Below are 16,699 nucleotides of genomic sequence, written 5' to 3'. Positions count from 1 at the left end.
GCAGGCAACAGCTGCACCTAGTTAAGATCGCAGGGAGCTTCTGTGACTGCGAGAAATGTGAACAGCTGGAGTTTAACTGTACGTTCACAGTGAAAGCGGCGAGAGCGTCCAAGGTCGCTCTGGCCGCCCTGGTGACAACACTGTCTGCCTTCAGCACTGGCAGCGAAAGCGTCAAAACTTGCTACCTTAATCTCATATTTAAAGGAGCCGTTGCAGCATATCAGTTACATTCCTGCATAAAACATGTTTCTAGCGTGAAAATGTTGCACACTTCTTATCAAATTCATATAACAATGGAAGACGCGTCTAAATTTTTAAAGTTAGGAGCACCGGTGCTACCAAGCAAAAAGGTCAATTTCGAGCCCTGTAATCAAATGTGTCATTTTACAAAAAAAATAAATAATTAAATTATAATAATATTCTCAAAGACCAAACTTACCCAGAAAACTATACACCATAAAAATATACATAAATTAGCAGATTTCTGTATTTTGTGATCCATGTTTTTATTTTTCCCTGTTTATTTATGCTTTTGAAATGCCTTATGGGATTTTGACAACCCAAGCTCATTCTGGAAACGTAGCCCCGCGGACGTTTCTGGAGACCGCGATTTACGTGGCCGGAGGTATGTAAAGGCCGCGTTTGGTTTTTTTCGAGCGAACGCCGCGGGGCGGTGTGGCGCCGCTCCGCCCCTCCTCTTCGCGCTCGCCGGCTGACGGCTCGCCTCCGAGTGGAGGGCTTTCCCGACGCAATCAGTTTGTCTGCCTAGCTCACAGCGTTGCATCGGCGGAGCGGAGGCCCCGGACGAGGAGGAGGAGGAGCCGGAGCCGGCCGCGGTGGACGACGACAGGGGTCGAGTCCGGGGAACGGCAGGTTCTGGAAATCAGGTGAGACGAAAAACGAAATCCGAAAAATAAGGGCGAGAACGCGGCGGGATCCGAAAACGCAGTCGAAATCGAAGACGAGGGCTTTTGCTTTTTTTTTTTTTTTTTTTTTTCGATTCGGCGGCTTTTCGCGCAAGAACGGCGCGGGCGCGAACGAGACGCGAAAGCGCGCACAGCGGCCTCTCGCGTATCCGCGAAAACAAAAAAACGCTCGAATACGTACCTCCCGGAACGTAAATCGCGGTCCGCAGAAACGTCCGCAGGGCTACGTTTCCACAATGAGCCCGGGTTGGATTTTGATCAGTCTTACAACAACTTATAACCTTTAAAAGTTTGATAAAGTGACTTTTATTTACATTTTTAATAGTTTAAAGGGCTTTGTTGACTGGTTTGGTGTTGTATATAACGCTACAGAAGCCTTGTAATAAACTCCCAGCAGATTTTCAGTTGTTTCACAGCCTTATTTCTCTATACATTAATATATTATACATTATATAATTATTTCAAACAACTACAATGTCAATAAAAGTCACTTTCTTAAACTGTAGAGTTGAATTTTCAACATTAAATGTTGACAGAGCAGAGATCATCATCCCATAATGCAATTCAAAACTGTTAATAAACAGAAAACACTTATAAATCACTAAATACAGAAACTTAATTAACAGATATTATTGCCATGAAGCAAGGAGGCTTGTTGTTTTTTATTAGAAATAAAAAGAAAATTCAAACATTTTTTTTTCTGAACAATGTGAAGTTTATACGAAGTTTACTTTTTCAATTATGGGTTTATATCTGTGCAGAACTGTAAGATATAAACTTATAAAAGTAATTCTAAGAAAAGATCTATTAGTGAGATTCAAATCAACAGTTGCAATAGAAAATGTAGATTATGCACATTATGTTCTGACAATGTACTGTAAACTGATAAAACACACACAAAAAAGTGTTGTCAGATGTATATTCACAGGTCTGAGGAAAAAGTTGAGATATAAAATTAGATTATACTTAATATTTTACTCTTAATGCAAGAAACAAAAAGTGCCAGATGTGATACATAAATAAAGTAATACATGTCAAGAAATGTTCAAAAACAGTTAGAGATAGAGATATGTGAGATAGAAAGTTGCAATAACATTTATTATCCTTAATTTATATATCTAAATCTTTAAGATATTTAAATAATATATATTTTATTGAAATATATTAAAACAATACATTTTTCAAGAGTTCACAATTAGCTGATGATTGATTATAAAGTGTGCTTGTTATGCTGATCCTCGAGCCTAGAGCTCCCTTCCATTTGCAGGGCGAGAGGGGAGTTTGAGCGCAGGTCTTGAGATCTCTCCCCTTATTTAGAGCTGATGACAGATTAGAAATAGAGATTTACTGCTGGTAATGAGCGCAACTATAGTACTAATTTAGATTGATCAATTCACTTATGACACGTTTTTGGACTGTGGGAGGAAACCAGAGAACCCAGACGAAACCCACGCGAACACAGGGAGAACATGTAAACACAGAAATGACAACTAGCCTGTTTGAACCCCTATAAAGGGTAAGGTGGAGGAATAGGGGTGGAAAGGTGGGATTCTATAGTTATTTATGAGTTAGGAATCATCTGATTGGAAATCATGCATTAGTAAATACGGGACCAGCCTTGATCAATCATAAGCATGTGCTCCTCTTGAAATTAGTTCATAAATAAACTTTACAAAATATATAAAATATATAAAATATTTAAATAAAACAAATGATTTGATTTATTTAAAAAATCATTTTAAAAAATTTGAGATGTAAATTAATTAAAATATCTTGTAAAATCTGAATGCTCACTTTTACAATTAACATGTGATATATATATTTTCATATGTCTGAATTGTGAGATAGAAAGTTGCAGTAATCTTTATTAACCATAATTTAATTCACAAATAATATATTAAATATATTAAATAACTAAAATGTTTTAAATGCATCAAATATATATTTTTGCAAAATATGACAAATAGATATTCATTGAAAAAATCTTAATTGTGAGATCTGAAAGGTCAATTTTACTATTTACATTTAATAAGGTCACAAAAATGTCTGAATTGTAAGATAGAAAGTTGCAATAACCTTTATTAACCTTCATTTATATATTTTAATTAAATTCATTACATATTTAAATATACAAAATAAAATAATGTATTCAATGTATTAAATAAAACAACTAAATTAATTTAATTTAATTGATTAAAAACCCATGCATAAAAAAAATTGAGAGATAAATTTATTGAAAAATCTTACTTCTAAGATCTGAATGGTCACTTGTACTATATTTACATTCAATAAGGTTTCTCAATTTTTTTTAAATGTCTGAGTAGTAAAATAGAAAGTAAACCTTTACTTAATTTATAACATTTCAAAAATAAATTTAATAAGTAACATGTATAATTTAATTTAATTTAATTTAATTTAATTTAATTTGATTTAATTTAATTTAATTTAATTTAATTTAATTTAATTTAATTTAATTTAATTTAATTTAATTTAATTTAATTCAATTTAATTTAATTTAATTTAATTTAATTTAATTTAATTTAATTTATTTTATTTAGAAACACAAAAAATTGAGAGATATAAATTAATTTAAAAATCTAAATTTTGTGATCTGAATGGTCACTTTTATTAGAAAAAAAGTTTGTAAAATTCAGATTTAGAAAATATAAAGTTGCAATGACATATTTTAGACTACAGTACGTAAACTAAGAAAATAGAAGGATGATTTGCTCACTGAGTTGTGAGATGATTCAGAATTCAGAGAAAACAGTCTGAAGTTTTTAATAATGAATATATATATAAATATATATATTAAGGGTGTCACGATCCTCCAAATCCTCGATTAGATTACAGTTTTTCGATTCTAAAGTCACGATTCGATTCGAATTTCGATTATGAATAATTAATTAATAACTAATTAATTATTAGTAGCCTACCGTTTAAACTACCTGACTTGCATGGTCTTTGTTTTACCCATAAACAAATCATACAGTTAATGAATAAAGGTAAGTTAGACACATAATTACAACCTGTCAATCACTTTTTTCTGTGGGACTCGTAAATAGGCAGTGATCTGTGTCGATATAATGGCGTCGGTAAAATAGGTGCACAACCAACAGAAACCAGCCAACAGTATCTGAGGTGTTCGCTAAAATAACTAAGTACTTGTGTGAAAGTAAAAGATGGAAGCAGTCTACTGACTCGCTGACTGCCTTGACCCGCTGTCTCGAGCGCATGACAATGTGTGTGCGTGTGTGTCTGTGTGTGAATGAGTGTGTGTGGTCACGTGATGTGCGTTTTCAGCGGTAGTGAGGAAGATGGGCTGCTCAGAAATGCTACACGCCACTGTGGATGTGGATCATTGTCATTCTAAAATGCCATTTAAAAACAAAGACATATTAGTGTAAACAGGGCCTGAGTGTGTATTTTTCGTAAGCAGATTTGCAACGGGTGCGGGGAGGAGGATCGCGATGCGCCCATCGTCTATCATCCCAACCGTAATACGTTCATAGAAGAGCTTGCAAACTGTGTTTTTTTTTTTGTCGACAACACGAACGTTGTCAACATAACTCACTGGAAATCCAAAATGCTTACACACCGGCGACTTCATTGAAAGAGGAGAGGATTTAAGCTCTGTCGACGGGGCTCCTGCGTCTGCAGTTTAACAAGCACTTCAACAAGCCTGTTTTTTTCCCGCTTGGCAAGCCAAGCTGACGTGACATGAGGGCATGGCAGCATAGACGATTCTATTTTTTAATTCGATAATCGAAGTTGAGCATAAATTTCAATCGATTTCGATTAAAAATCGAAAATGAAATATATATATATATATATATATATATATATATATATATATATATATATGTATATATATATATATATATATATATATATATATATATATATATATATATATATATATATATATATATAAATTATCAGCCCCCCTTTTTTCTTTTTTTAAATATTTCCCAAATTATGTTTAACAGAGCAAGGAAATTTTCACAATATGTCTGATAATATTTTTTCTTCTGGAGAAAGTCTTATTTGTTTTGTTTTTTTTTCGGCTAGAATAAAAGCAGCTATTAATTTTTTAAACCCCATTTTAAGGACAAAATTATTAGCCCCTTTAAGCTATTTTTTTTTCGATAGTCTACAGAACAAACCATCATTATACAATAACTTGCCTAATTACCCTAACCTGCCTAGTTAACCTAAATAACCTAGTTAAGCCTTTAAATGTCACTTTAAGCTGTATAGAAGTGTCTTGAAAAATATCCCGTACAATATTGTTTACTGTCTTCATGGCAAAGATAAAATAAATCAGTTATCAGAAATGAGTTATTAAAATTATTATGTTTAGAAATGTGTTGAAAAAAATCTGCTCTCTGTTAAAGAGAAATTGGGGGGGAAATAAACAGAAGGCTAATAATTCTGACTTCAACTGTATATATATATATATATATATATATATATATATATATATATATATATATATATATATATATATATATATACAGTTGAAGTCAGAATTATTAGCCTTCTGTTTATTTATTATATATATATATACACACACATACATACATACATACATACATATACATATACACACACACACACACACACACACACACACACACACACACACACACACAGTTGAAGTCAGATTTATTAGCCCCCGCTTTTTTTTTTCTTTTTAAAAAATTTCCAAACACAAAAAAAGTGCCAGAATGTTTTAATCTGCTAATATGAGGCTAATCATAACAGAGATCATTTGCATAAAGAAATAAAGACACAGTACAAAAAAATCAAAAGTTGTAATAAAAGAGTCTTGGAAACAAAGCAAAGTGACAAACCGGTCATGACATTACCTATGTGCGTCAGAGAGGCAGAATGTAGTATATCACTCCATTAAGTTAACATAAATCTAGAACATTTTCATCAGAGCCTGTGATCTGCATTCAAGAAAGTCAATAAGAATAAACAGCAATGACTCACTTTATTATTGGCCAAGTATAAATAGCTCAGCCTTTCCAGAATATCAAACCCTTCGTCCTCAAGGCCTGCACACAAACACACACACATGAGCACACGTTACTGCTTTACTTGCTGCACACACACATTAATGTCATGCCCAATTACGAGAATTACTAATAAGATTCATACATGGAGCATAAAAATATAGCATACAATAATTGCAATTTTTCAAAACATATTTATTTATTTATTATATGAATTTATTAATTGAAGTCATAAGTGTCCATTTTTAAAAATCGAGGATTAAACATAATCTATATAAACAAAAATTAAGCTGAATAAACAAATAAGCTTTTTATTGCTGAATGGATTCATTCACTCAGTCATTGATTTTCTTTTCGGCTCAGTCCCTTTGGTGTACGGATTGTTAAGGTAGAATATTTATTTTGTTTTATTTTATTTATTTATTTCATTCAAATTAGAATTTTCTATTTTATGGGCGAAACATACGCAAAAACATAATGAAAGATATACAGGGTGGGCCATTTATATGGACACACCTTAATAAAATGGAAATGTTTGGTGATATTAACGTCCTGTTTGTGGCACATTAGTATATGTGAGGGGGCAAACTTTTCAAGATGTGGGGTGACCATGTGGGCCATTTTGAAGTCGGCCATCTCGGATCCAACTTTTGTTTTTTTAATAGGAAGAGGGTCATGTGACACATCAAACTTATTGGCAATTTCAAGAGAAAAACAATACTGTGCTTGGTTTTATTGTAGCTTTATTCTTTCATGAGTTATTTACAAGTTTCTGACCACTTATGAAATGCGTTCAATATCCTGCCCATTGTGTTGGATTGTCAATGCAACCCTCTTCTCCCGCTCTTCACACACTGATAGCAACACCGCAGGAGAAATGCCAGCACAGGCTTCCAGTATCTGTAGTTTCAGGTGCTGCACATCTTGTATCTTCACACCATAGACTATTTCCTTCAGATGACCTCAAAGATAAAAGGTCTAAGGGGGTCAGATCGGGAGACCTTGGGGGCCATTTAACTGGCCCACGATGACCAATCCACTTTTCAGGAAACTGTTCATCTAGGAATGCTCCTACCTGACACCCATAATGTGGTGGTGCACCATCTTGCTGGAATAAACTCAGGGAAAGTGCCAGCTTCAGTGCATAAAGAGAGAAACACATCATCATGTAGCAATGTCAAACATCCAGTGGCCTTGAGGTTTCCATTGATGAAGAATGGCCAGCTATCTTTGCTGTCTATGGTGTGAAGATACAAGATGTGCAGCACCTGAAACTACAGATACTGGAAGCCTGTGCTGGCATTTCTTCTGCGGTGTTGCTATCAGTGTGTGAAGAGTGGGAGAAGAGGGTTGCATTGATAATCCAACACAACGGGCAGCACATTGAACACATTTTATAAGTGGTCAGAAACTTTAAATAACTCATGAAAGAATGCAAGCACGCCAAGCAAGCACACCACTGTTTTTCTTGTGAAATTTACAATAAATTTGATGTGTCACATGACCCTCTTAAGATTGAAAAAACAAAAGTTGGATCCCAGATATCCGACTTCAAAATGGCCACCATAGTCACTCAGAAAGTCGCTAGTTCAAGCCTTGGCTTGGTCAGTTGGCATTTCTGTGTGAAGTTTGCATGTTCTCCACATGTTGCTGTGGGTTTCCTCCAGGTGCAGCGGTTTCCCCCACAGTCCAAACAAATGTGCTATAGGGGAAATGAATAAACTATTAAAGCATAGTGTATGAGTGTGAAAAAGTGTGTATTGGGGTTTCCCAGTACTGGGTTGCAGCCGGAAGGGATTCATATATGTAAAACAAATGCTGGAATAGTTGACGGTTCACCCCTAATCAATAAGGGACTAAGCCGAAGGAAAATGAATGAATGAACATTAGCAAACATGAATAAATACCGTAATAAATGTATTACCAATAGTTAGCTCATGTTAGTAAATACATTAAATAATGGACCCTCATTTTAAAATGTTACTGCATTTTCTTTTTATAGCCAAAAGATTTCTTCAAACAAGACTAATCAACTGCTTCTGCTGCTCTATTGAAGCAGCCATGTTGGCCACACATGCAGGATATAGACAAATCCAAACACAGCAGATTTTCCTTTCCATCTCTCCCTCTGTAACACATTACACTTTTTTTTTTTCAGCCGTCGTCCTCCACTGACCCCCAATCAGTTGTACCTTGTGTTGTGAGCCGGTTGTTCTGTAGATTGAGGGTCTCCAACTGCTGAAGACGGGACAGATGTTCCAGCGTGACCTCGCTGATCTGGTTATTCTGGGACATCGCAGAAAAAAACAACAACATGATGATATTTAAAGGGATTTACAGCATACAAATAGACTAAATCTGTCACAGTTTACTCACCCTCATGCTGTTCCAATCTTTCTTTCTTTCTTCTGTGAAACACAAATGGAGATGTTTAGCAGAACGTCCCAGCTGCTGTTTTCTACACAACGATAAGAGCACTCAAAAAAGGATTGTTTACCCCCCTGCTTGTTCAAACTACTTTTTTACAAGGAGCTGAATCTACGGAGACCCGGAAATGACGTAGTGGAGGAGAAAAAAAAAATGGCTGGGTGAAAAAAAAAAAATAAGTAAGAGAAAAAAAATGGGTGAAAGAAAAAAAAGGGTGGGAGGAAAACATATATTTCTAAGTTTTTTGCGTTCTCTCGCAAAGTTTTGAGTTCCCTCGCAAAGATGTTTCTCCACAAACACTTCCTGTTCACTTCACTCCCGTAAACCCTCCCGTTTTTGCCAAAATTCTCCCATATACCACTTTCTTTACATTAAAGCTGTGCGCCGATCGTCGCCTTTCTTATGCAACCTCTGAACCAGTGGATGGATGTATTAGGGCCGGAGCAAGTTGAACTGCCGCTCTAGGCAGAGGACGATCACGCCGCCCTCAACCCCAATGTGAAAACGAAGTGACCGGTTATGAAAATGAAGTTGTTGCGGACCTCTTTTCCGGCACACTATGCATGGCTATAACTTAAGACGCGCGGGTGCTGAGGGAGGGAGGGAGGGAGGTGTGGCGGATACTGCACTCTTTTTTCTGCCACCCTATGCGCAGATATAACTGAGGACACGCGGGTGTCGCGGACCTCAATTCTGCCGCCCTATGCACGGATATAACAAAGGACACGCGGGTGCTGATGGAGGCGTCGCTGACGCCGCCCTCTCTATTCTGTCGTCTATGCGCGAATATATCTGAGGACGCGGGTGGTAAGGGAGGTGTCGCGGACATAACTGAGGAGGCAGGAAGTAAGGGAGGTGTCGCGGACATAACTGAGGACGCAGATGGTAAGGGAGGTGTCGCGGACATAACTGAGGACGCAGGTGGTAAGGGAGGTGTTGCGGACATATCTGAGGAGGCAGGAAGTAAGGGAGGTGTCGCGGACATAACTGAGGAGGCAGGAAGTAAGGGAGGTGTCGCGGACATAACTGAGGACGCGGGTGGTAAGGGAGGTGTCGCGGACATAACTGAGGAGGCAGGAAGTAAGGGAGGTGTCGCGGACATAACTGAGGAGGCAGGAAGTAAGGGAGGTGTCGCGGACATAACTGAGGACGCGGGTGGTAAGGGAGGTGTCGCGGACATAACTGAGGACGCAGGTGGTAAGGGAGGTGTTGCGGACATATCTGAGGACGCGGGTGGTAAGGGAGGTGTCGCGGACATATCTGAGGACGCGGGTGGTAAGGGAGGTGTCGCGGACATATCTGAGGACGCGGGTGGTAAGGGAGGTGTCACGGACATATCTGAGGACGCCGGTGGTAAGGGAGGTGTCGCGGACATAACTGAGGACACAGGTGGTAAGGGAGGTGTCGCGGACATAACTGAGGACACAGGTGGTAAGGGAGGTGTCGCGGACATATCTGAGGACGCGGGTGGTAAGGGAGGTGTCGCGGACATAACTGAGGACGCAGATGGTAAGGGAGGTGTCGCGGACATATCTGAGGACGCGGGTGGTAAGGGAGGTGTCGCGGACATAACTGAGGACGCAGGTGGTAAGGGAGGTGTCGCGGACATATCTGAGGACGCGGGTGGTAAGGGAGGTGTCGCGGACATAACTGAGGACGCGGGTGGTAAGGGAGGTGTCGCCGACGCCACCCTCTCTATACTGCCGCCCTAGGCAGCCGCCTAGGTTGCCTCTATGGACGCGCCGGCCCTGGGATGTATAAGCGCTGACTGACAGACGTGCTCAGTACAATAAACTGATCCCAGATCAGTTTCTGTAGACGCCATTTAAAGTGACACCTCTGTTATAAAACAAGTAAGCAGCAAATGAATCTCAGGTTTTGTTTCGTTTGATAACAGAGCTGTCACTGTAAGAATGCACAAATCAATAATGAAAGCATTCCATTACTGTTTGTGCTCATTTAAGAGAAAATTAGCTGTTTAAAATAAAACATGCAGGATGGAGATGTTTACATATTTTTCAGTGTATTTGTCTGTTTAAACTAACACCCTGCGTTGTGAGCACTGACATGCATTCACAGGTTTAGAGGTAGCATATGAAAGGCGACGGTCGATGCACAGCTTTAATGTAAAGAAAGTGAATGCAGACATTTTAATATTAATTTAAGTGTGCTTTCAAGATTAAAAATATATCAGAAATATGGGAAAATACTTAATGATGGGATGATAGTGGGATAAAATGGTAAAATACGGGAGAATTTTGGCAAAAACGGGAGGGTTTACATGAACGTGAAAAGGAAGTATGTGTGGAGAAACAGTTTTGCAAGATAACGCAAAACATCTTTGTGAGGGAGCGCAAAAAAAAGCAAAAAAAAAACTCAAATTATGTTTTCCTATCACTCTGGGTTTTTTTTTCTTCCACCAATTTTTTTTGCTACACATTTTTTTTTTCCCCACCATCATATTCCTTCCGGGTCTCCGTATGAATCAACACAATTCTTGAGTTTTTTGGGGTCAACTTAATTGTTTAATGTTCAATCCACTTAAATATGTAAAAATAATTGAGTTATTTAATCAATTTGTGTAGGCACGACATGAAGAATTGTGTGGAACCCAGCATTTTTTACAACGAGCCTATGAATGAACTTCAAAATGACAAAAAAAAGCATGATACAAGTTCACACCACTTGTGCTTTTTAATTTAATAACAGAAATCTTATGATATATTTTTTTTCTTTTTATGAATAATCTGCTCTTCTGTTTGTCACAAAAAGCTTTCAAATGCCATGAGAAGGATTACAATGTGATGCACCAATCATGTGAACTACTAAAGTGGATTTTATTGTCATTTTTGAAGTTTAAAAGCCTAAATAAATAAATATTAATAACATTAATCTGGACATTCTGCATTCTTCATTTGTATTCCATAAAACAAAGAAAGACATTGACATGAGGGTGAACTTTTTTGGTTAATTAGTTAGGGGTCGTTACAGCCGACAAACCAACACAATCTCACGGCAATTCGTAACTTTTTCATTTAGTGGCTAATTCGTATGAATTCGTACGATCTAATTCGTACAATTTTGTACGATTTGCTTATCCCCCAATGACGGTTGGGGTTAGGGGTGGGGTCAGGTGCCACGCCTCCTTTTTAAAATCGTACCATTTCGTACGACTGAACTCGTACAGCATATGTTTCATGCAGTGGATTCCTTTCCAGCTGCAACCCAGTACTGGGAAACAACCAAACACTCTCACATTCACAAACACTCTCATATAGTACACTACAGCCAGTTCATTCAATTCCTCTATAGCGCATTTCTTTGGACTGTGGGGGAACCGGGGCACCTGGAGGAAACCAACGGCAACATGAGAAAATGCAAAACTCCAGAAACGCCGATTGGCCCAGCCGAGCCTCGAAGTAGTGAACTTCTTGCAGTGAGGCCACTGTGCTAACCACTGAGCCACTGTGTAGCCTATTTTTTGGTTATGTATTGCTAAAATATTTTCATGTAATGTGCATATTATGCTTAAATGATCATGTAACAATGAAGACTGGAGGAATGATGCTGAAAATTCTATTTCGAATTGCAGGAATAAATTATATATAAAAATATGTTTAGGTTGTAATTACATTGAACAATATTACTGTTTTGTTATATTTTTTTATAAAATAAATGCAGCCTTTGTGAGCTAAAGAGACTTCTTTCGATCTTTCGAAACATTATATATATATATATATATATATATATATATATATATATATATATATATATAAGACTTCGTATATATATATATATATACAGTTAAAGTAAGAATTATTAGTCCCCCCTTTGAATTTGTTTTCTTTTTCCAATATTTCCCAAATGATTTTAACAGAGCAAGGAAATTTTTACAACATATCTGATAATATTTTGTCTTCTGGAGAAACTCTTATTAGTTTTATTTCGGCTAGAATAAAAGCAGTTATGAATTTTTTAATACCCATTTTAAGGTCAAAATTATTAGCCCCTTTAAGCTATATTATTTTTCAATAGTCTACAGAACAAACCATCATTATACAATAACTTGCCTAATTCCCCTGACCTGCCTAGTTAACCTAATTAACCTAGTTAAGCCTTTAAATGTCACTTTAAGCTGTATAGAAGTGTCTTGAAAAATATCTAGTCAAATATTATTTACTGTCATCATGACAAAGATAAAATAAATCAGTTAATAGAGATGAGTTTTTAAAACTATTGTGTTTATAAATGTGTTGAAAAAATCTTCTCTTTGTTAAACAGAAATTGGAGAAAAAAAAACAGGTGGGCTAATAATTCCTATCTATATATATATATATATATATATATATATATATATATATATATATATATATATGTATATATATGTAACGTAATTAGGGCGACATGGTGGCTCAGTAGTTAGCACTGTGGCCTCACAGCAAAACGGTCGCTGGTTCGAGTCCCAGCTGGGTTTGTTTGGGTTTCTGTGTGGAGTTTGCATGTTCTCCCCGTGTAGGCATGGGTTTCCCCCACAGTCCAAACACATGAGCTATAGGTGAATTGGATAAACTAAATTGGCCGTAGTGAATGAGTGTGTGTGAATGTGAGCGTGTATGGGTGTTTCCCAGTACTGGGTTGCAGCTGAAAAGGTATCCGCTGTGTAAAACATATGCTGGATAAGTTGGCAGTTCATTCCGATGTGGAGACCCCTGACGAATAAAAAGAATAAGTTGATGGAAAATGAATGAATGAATAACTAACTGAATTAAAATACCCTATTAATTATAATAATTAGAATATAATTTCTAGAAAAAAATATATATGATGAATTTAAAATTCAATACAAAATTTGATTAAAATAAAAAATACAACTATGATGCATTGTGCAAACATTTGGGGGGGGGGGAGTATGATAAAATAAGCAAAACAAAAATAAGTAAATGAACTCACTAGAAAAAAAACATGAAACTTTAATAAATAAATAAAAATCTACATTTACAGTTGAAGTCAGAATTATTAGTCCCCTGAATTATTCGCCCCCTTGTTTTTTTATTTTCCCCAATTTCTGTTTAACAGAGAGCAGATTTTTTTCAGCACATTTCTAAACACAATAGTTTAAATAACTCATTTCTATTAACTGATTTATTTTATCTTTGCCATGATGCCAGTAAATAATATTTGACAAGATATTCTTCAAGACACTTCTATACAGCTTAGTGACATTTAAAGGCTTAATTAGGTTATTTAGGTTAACTAGGCAGGATAGGGTAATTTGGCAAGTTATTGTATAATGATGGTTTGTTCTGTAGACTATTGAAAATAAAAATAGCTAATAGGGGCTAATAATTTTGACCTTAAAATGGATTTTAATTATTTAAAAACTGCTTTTATTCAAGTTGATATAAAGCAAATAAGACTTTATCCAGAAGAAAAAATATTATTAGACATACTGTGAAAATGTCCTTGCTCTGTTAAACATTGATTAGGAAAAATTTTAAAAAGGAAACAAATTCAAAAGGGGGCTAATGATTCTGACTTCAGCTGTTTATTTTTATTTACAGCTGAAGTCAGCATTATTAGCCTAGTTAAACAATAGGATACAATAGGATCTCTTCAATCACTATAAATGTCTTTTGTATGTTATAAAGGGGTCCGTTGCATGACCATGATCATAATGGCCCTTCTAAAATAAGGGGAACACCAGACCTCCTACATCTTAAACATTTTTAAATGCTTGGAAAATATACTCTGCCAAGTTATGATGAGGAAAATGTGCTTCAGAGGAATCTGCAAACAAACCCACGCACCTGCAGTGAGAGCTGTCACGTCTGTTCAGATAAATCCTGCGGGAATTCAGAGACTCACTCCATTACAATCCACCACCCCCTCACCACTTTGCTATGATGACAGTACACTAATATCTGATTTGTGATTTTGCAAGATACTAGTATTCAACTTAAAGGGGACCTATTAATTAAACATCACTTTTTTAAATTGTTTAAACACTGTTGTGTGGTTGTGTGGCTTCTAATGGTAAAAAAACAAATTATTAATTTAACTTTTTATAGTCACACTTGATAAAAACAGTCTGCCGAAACACTTTGATTGACATTCTCCTTTTGCATGTGTTATCAGAAGGGGGAAGCCCCACCCATTAGTAACCATCTCTTTCTTATTAGCATAGGACGTCAGTCTAGTTTTTTAATCTGCCACTATGATGACACACAGGCATTGTAGCTCTGCACTCTTTTAAAAAGAGCACAATCTCATTTGAATTTAAAGCGACAATCACCAAAATGGCACAATTAGGATCAAAGCATAAAAAGGGTCAGTTTCAAAAAGTCATAAAACTTTATTTGTGTGATATTTTAAGCTAAAAACTTCACACACACACACACACTGAGGACATCAGAAGTTTACTTTATATCTTGTAAAAAAGGTATAATAGCGTTCATTTTACACACAAAATCCAGCCATATACACCCATGAGCACATATTTTTTCGGTTCTCCAAAATGTAGCCCTGGGCACATTTTCCCAATGAGCCAGGGATGCTATGACAAGTCTAAATTACTACGTCTACAAGTCCAGTTTTTTGTTATTATTATGATGATATATTCGCATGATCAGGTGTTGAAAGAGAAAATTGTGTGTATTAATCATCATTACAATTGTATCCACCTATTTTTCTCTCCTTACCTGTAGTGAGAGCTGCCGGGTCTGTTCAGATAAATCCTGCGGGAATTCAGAGAGACTCACTCCATTACAATCCACCGCCCCCTCGCCGCTGCAGCTGCATTTCTCCGGACAGGATACCTTTTCCTCTGCATTTTTCACCTCCTCTGCTTCCTCTTCATCCAGCAGGTGGAGATCGGTTTCTGTCTGACCGCGAACAATCAGAGTCCAGCCCAGCAAAAGCAAACACATGAGCTCCAGCAGCCCGCACCGCTCATCCATCGCACCCGGGACAAACAACAGTGGAAGAAACTCCTGAAGGACTGGACCAGCTCTGAGTATTTTAAAGAAAAGATGTCATTAAAAAAACTTGCGAGAATTACAATGATCATGTCAATTTAAAGGAGTCCTGACATGTGAAATTAACTTTGACAAATAGTTGAAAACCAAATTATTAGTCCTCTTTTGGAATTTTTATATTTTTTCAAATACTTGCCAAGTACTGTTTTTTTAAACTTAACTCATTTCTAATTATTAATTTTTTCGTCTTTGCCATGATGACGGTACATAATATTTACTACTTTTCAAGATACTAGTATTTAGCTTAAAGTGCAATTTAAAGGCTTAGCTAGGTTTATTAGGTTAACTTGTCAAGTTATGGTAATAAGGCAATATTGAGTCATTGGACAACAGTTAAATGCTTTTTAGCCAACAGAAAAATTTAATTTCTTCATTAGGCTAATAATATTAACCTTGAAAAAAAATTTTTTTTTAAATAGTAACCAAAAAATTTACATTAAAAAAAAGCAATCGAAAAAATTTAACCCAAATAATGTAACTAAAAAAATGTAACCAAAAAAATGTAATCGAAAAATTTAACCCTAATAATGTAACAAAAAACATAACCAAAAAATTTAACCAAAAAAATGGAACAAAAAAATTAACCAAAAGATTCAACCAAAAATTGTAATCGAAAAAATGTAACCCAAATAATGTAACAAAAAACGTAACCACAAAATTTAACCAAAAAAATGGAACAAAAAATTTAACCAAAAGATTAAACCAAAAATTGTGACCAAAAAAATGTAACCAACAAAGTAACGAAAAAAGTAACCAAACTAATGTTATATAAAAAGTACCAAAAAAATTACCAAAAAAAGGTAACTAAAAAAGTAACCAAAAAAATGTAAATTAAAATTTTTTACCAAAAATATAAATAAAAAGTAACCTAATGAATGTAACAAAAAAGTACCAAAAATTTTACCAAAATAACGTAAACAAAAAATAATAAAAAAAGACTTAAGCGGAAAAAAAAAAACAAAAAAATGTAACTCTAAAATTGTACCCCAAAAAAAAAAAAACGAACCAAAAAATTGTAAACAAAAAAAGTAATCAAATGAATGTAACAAAAAAGTACAGAAAAAAAAGTACCAAAAAATTTGTACGCAGAAAAAGAAACTGCAAAATGTAACTGAAAAACTGAAATACATATAGACCTTCACTTTTTAAGAGTAATTAAATACTGCTTTTATTCCAGCCAAACTAGAGGAAATCAACAACCCTGGCTCATCGTAGATACGTACCCAGTTTGCATTTCTGGGGACATTGAAATACATACCCACAGGTATGTCCGCTCGCAGTTTTTGTTTTT

At 35.8% G+C, this 16,699-nt stretch overlaps 1 protein-coding gene across 7 annotated transcripts in view; it reads right to left on the bottom strand.

Annotated features, from left to right (window-relative positions):
• The window catches only part of podn (podocan), a 55,320-nt gene that overhangs the window by 25,982 nt on the left and 12,639 nt on the right, over nucleotides 1-16,699 (bottom strand). For 2 of the 7 annotated variants that reach the window (XR_012398725.1, XM_073939407.1), the window contains exons 2-5: nucleotides 15,073-15,382; nucleotides 8,324-8,405; nucleotides 8,140-8,233; nucleotides 5,925-5,989 (exon numbers count right to left, since the gene is read on the bottom strand). Coding sequence is in view for 4 of the 7 variants with exons in the window: in XM_073939407.1 (XP_073795508.1) it covers nucleotides 5,925-5,989; nucleotides 8,140-8,233; nucleotides 8,324-8,329 (165 nt within the window). In the remaining 3 variants the exon portion in view is untranslated. Of the gene's footprint in view, nucleotides 1-5,924; nucleotides 5,990-8,139; nucleotides 8,234-8,323; nucleotides 8,406-15,072; nucleotides 15,388-16,699 lie in introns of those variants that run through there. The other 5 variants (XR_012398724.1, XM_073939406.1, XR_012398723.1 and 2 more) reach the window with 3 other exon arrangements.

The sequence above is a fragment of the Danio rerio genome, chromosome 23 (assembly GCF_049306965.1).
Source record: "Danio rerio strain Tuebingen ecotype United States chromosome 23, GRCz12tu, whole genome shotgun sequence".
In the NCBI taxonomy this organism is placed as follows: domain Eukaryota; kingdom Metazoa; phylum Chordata; class Actinopteri; order Cypriniformes; family Danionidae; genus Danio; species Danio rerio.
This window is presented reverse-complemented; position numbering and strand designations above follow the sequence as displayed.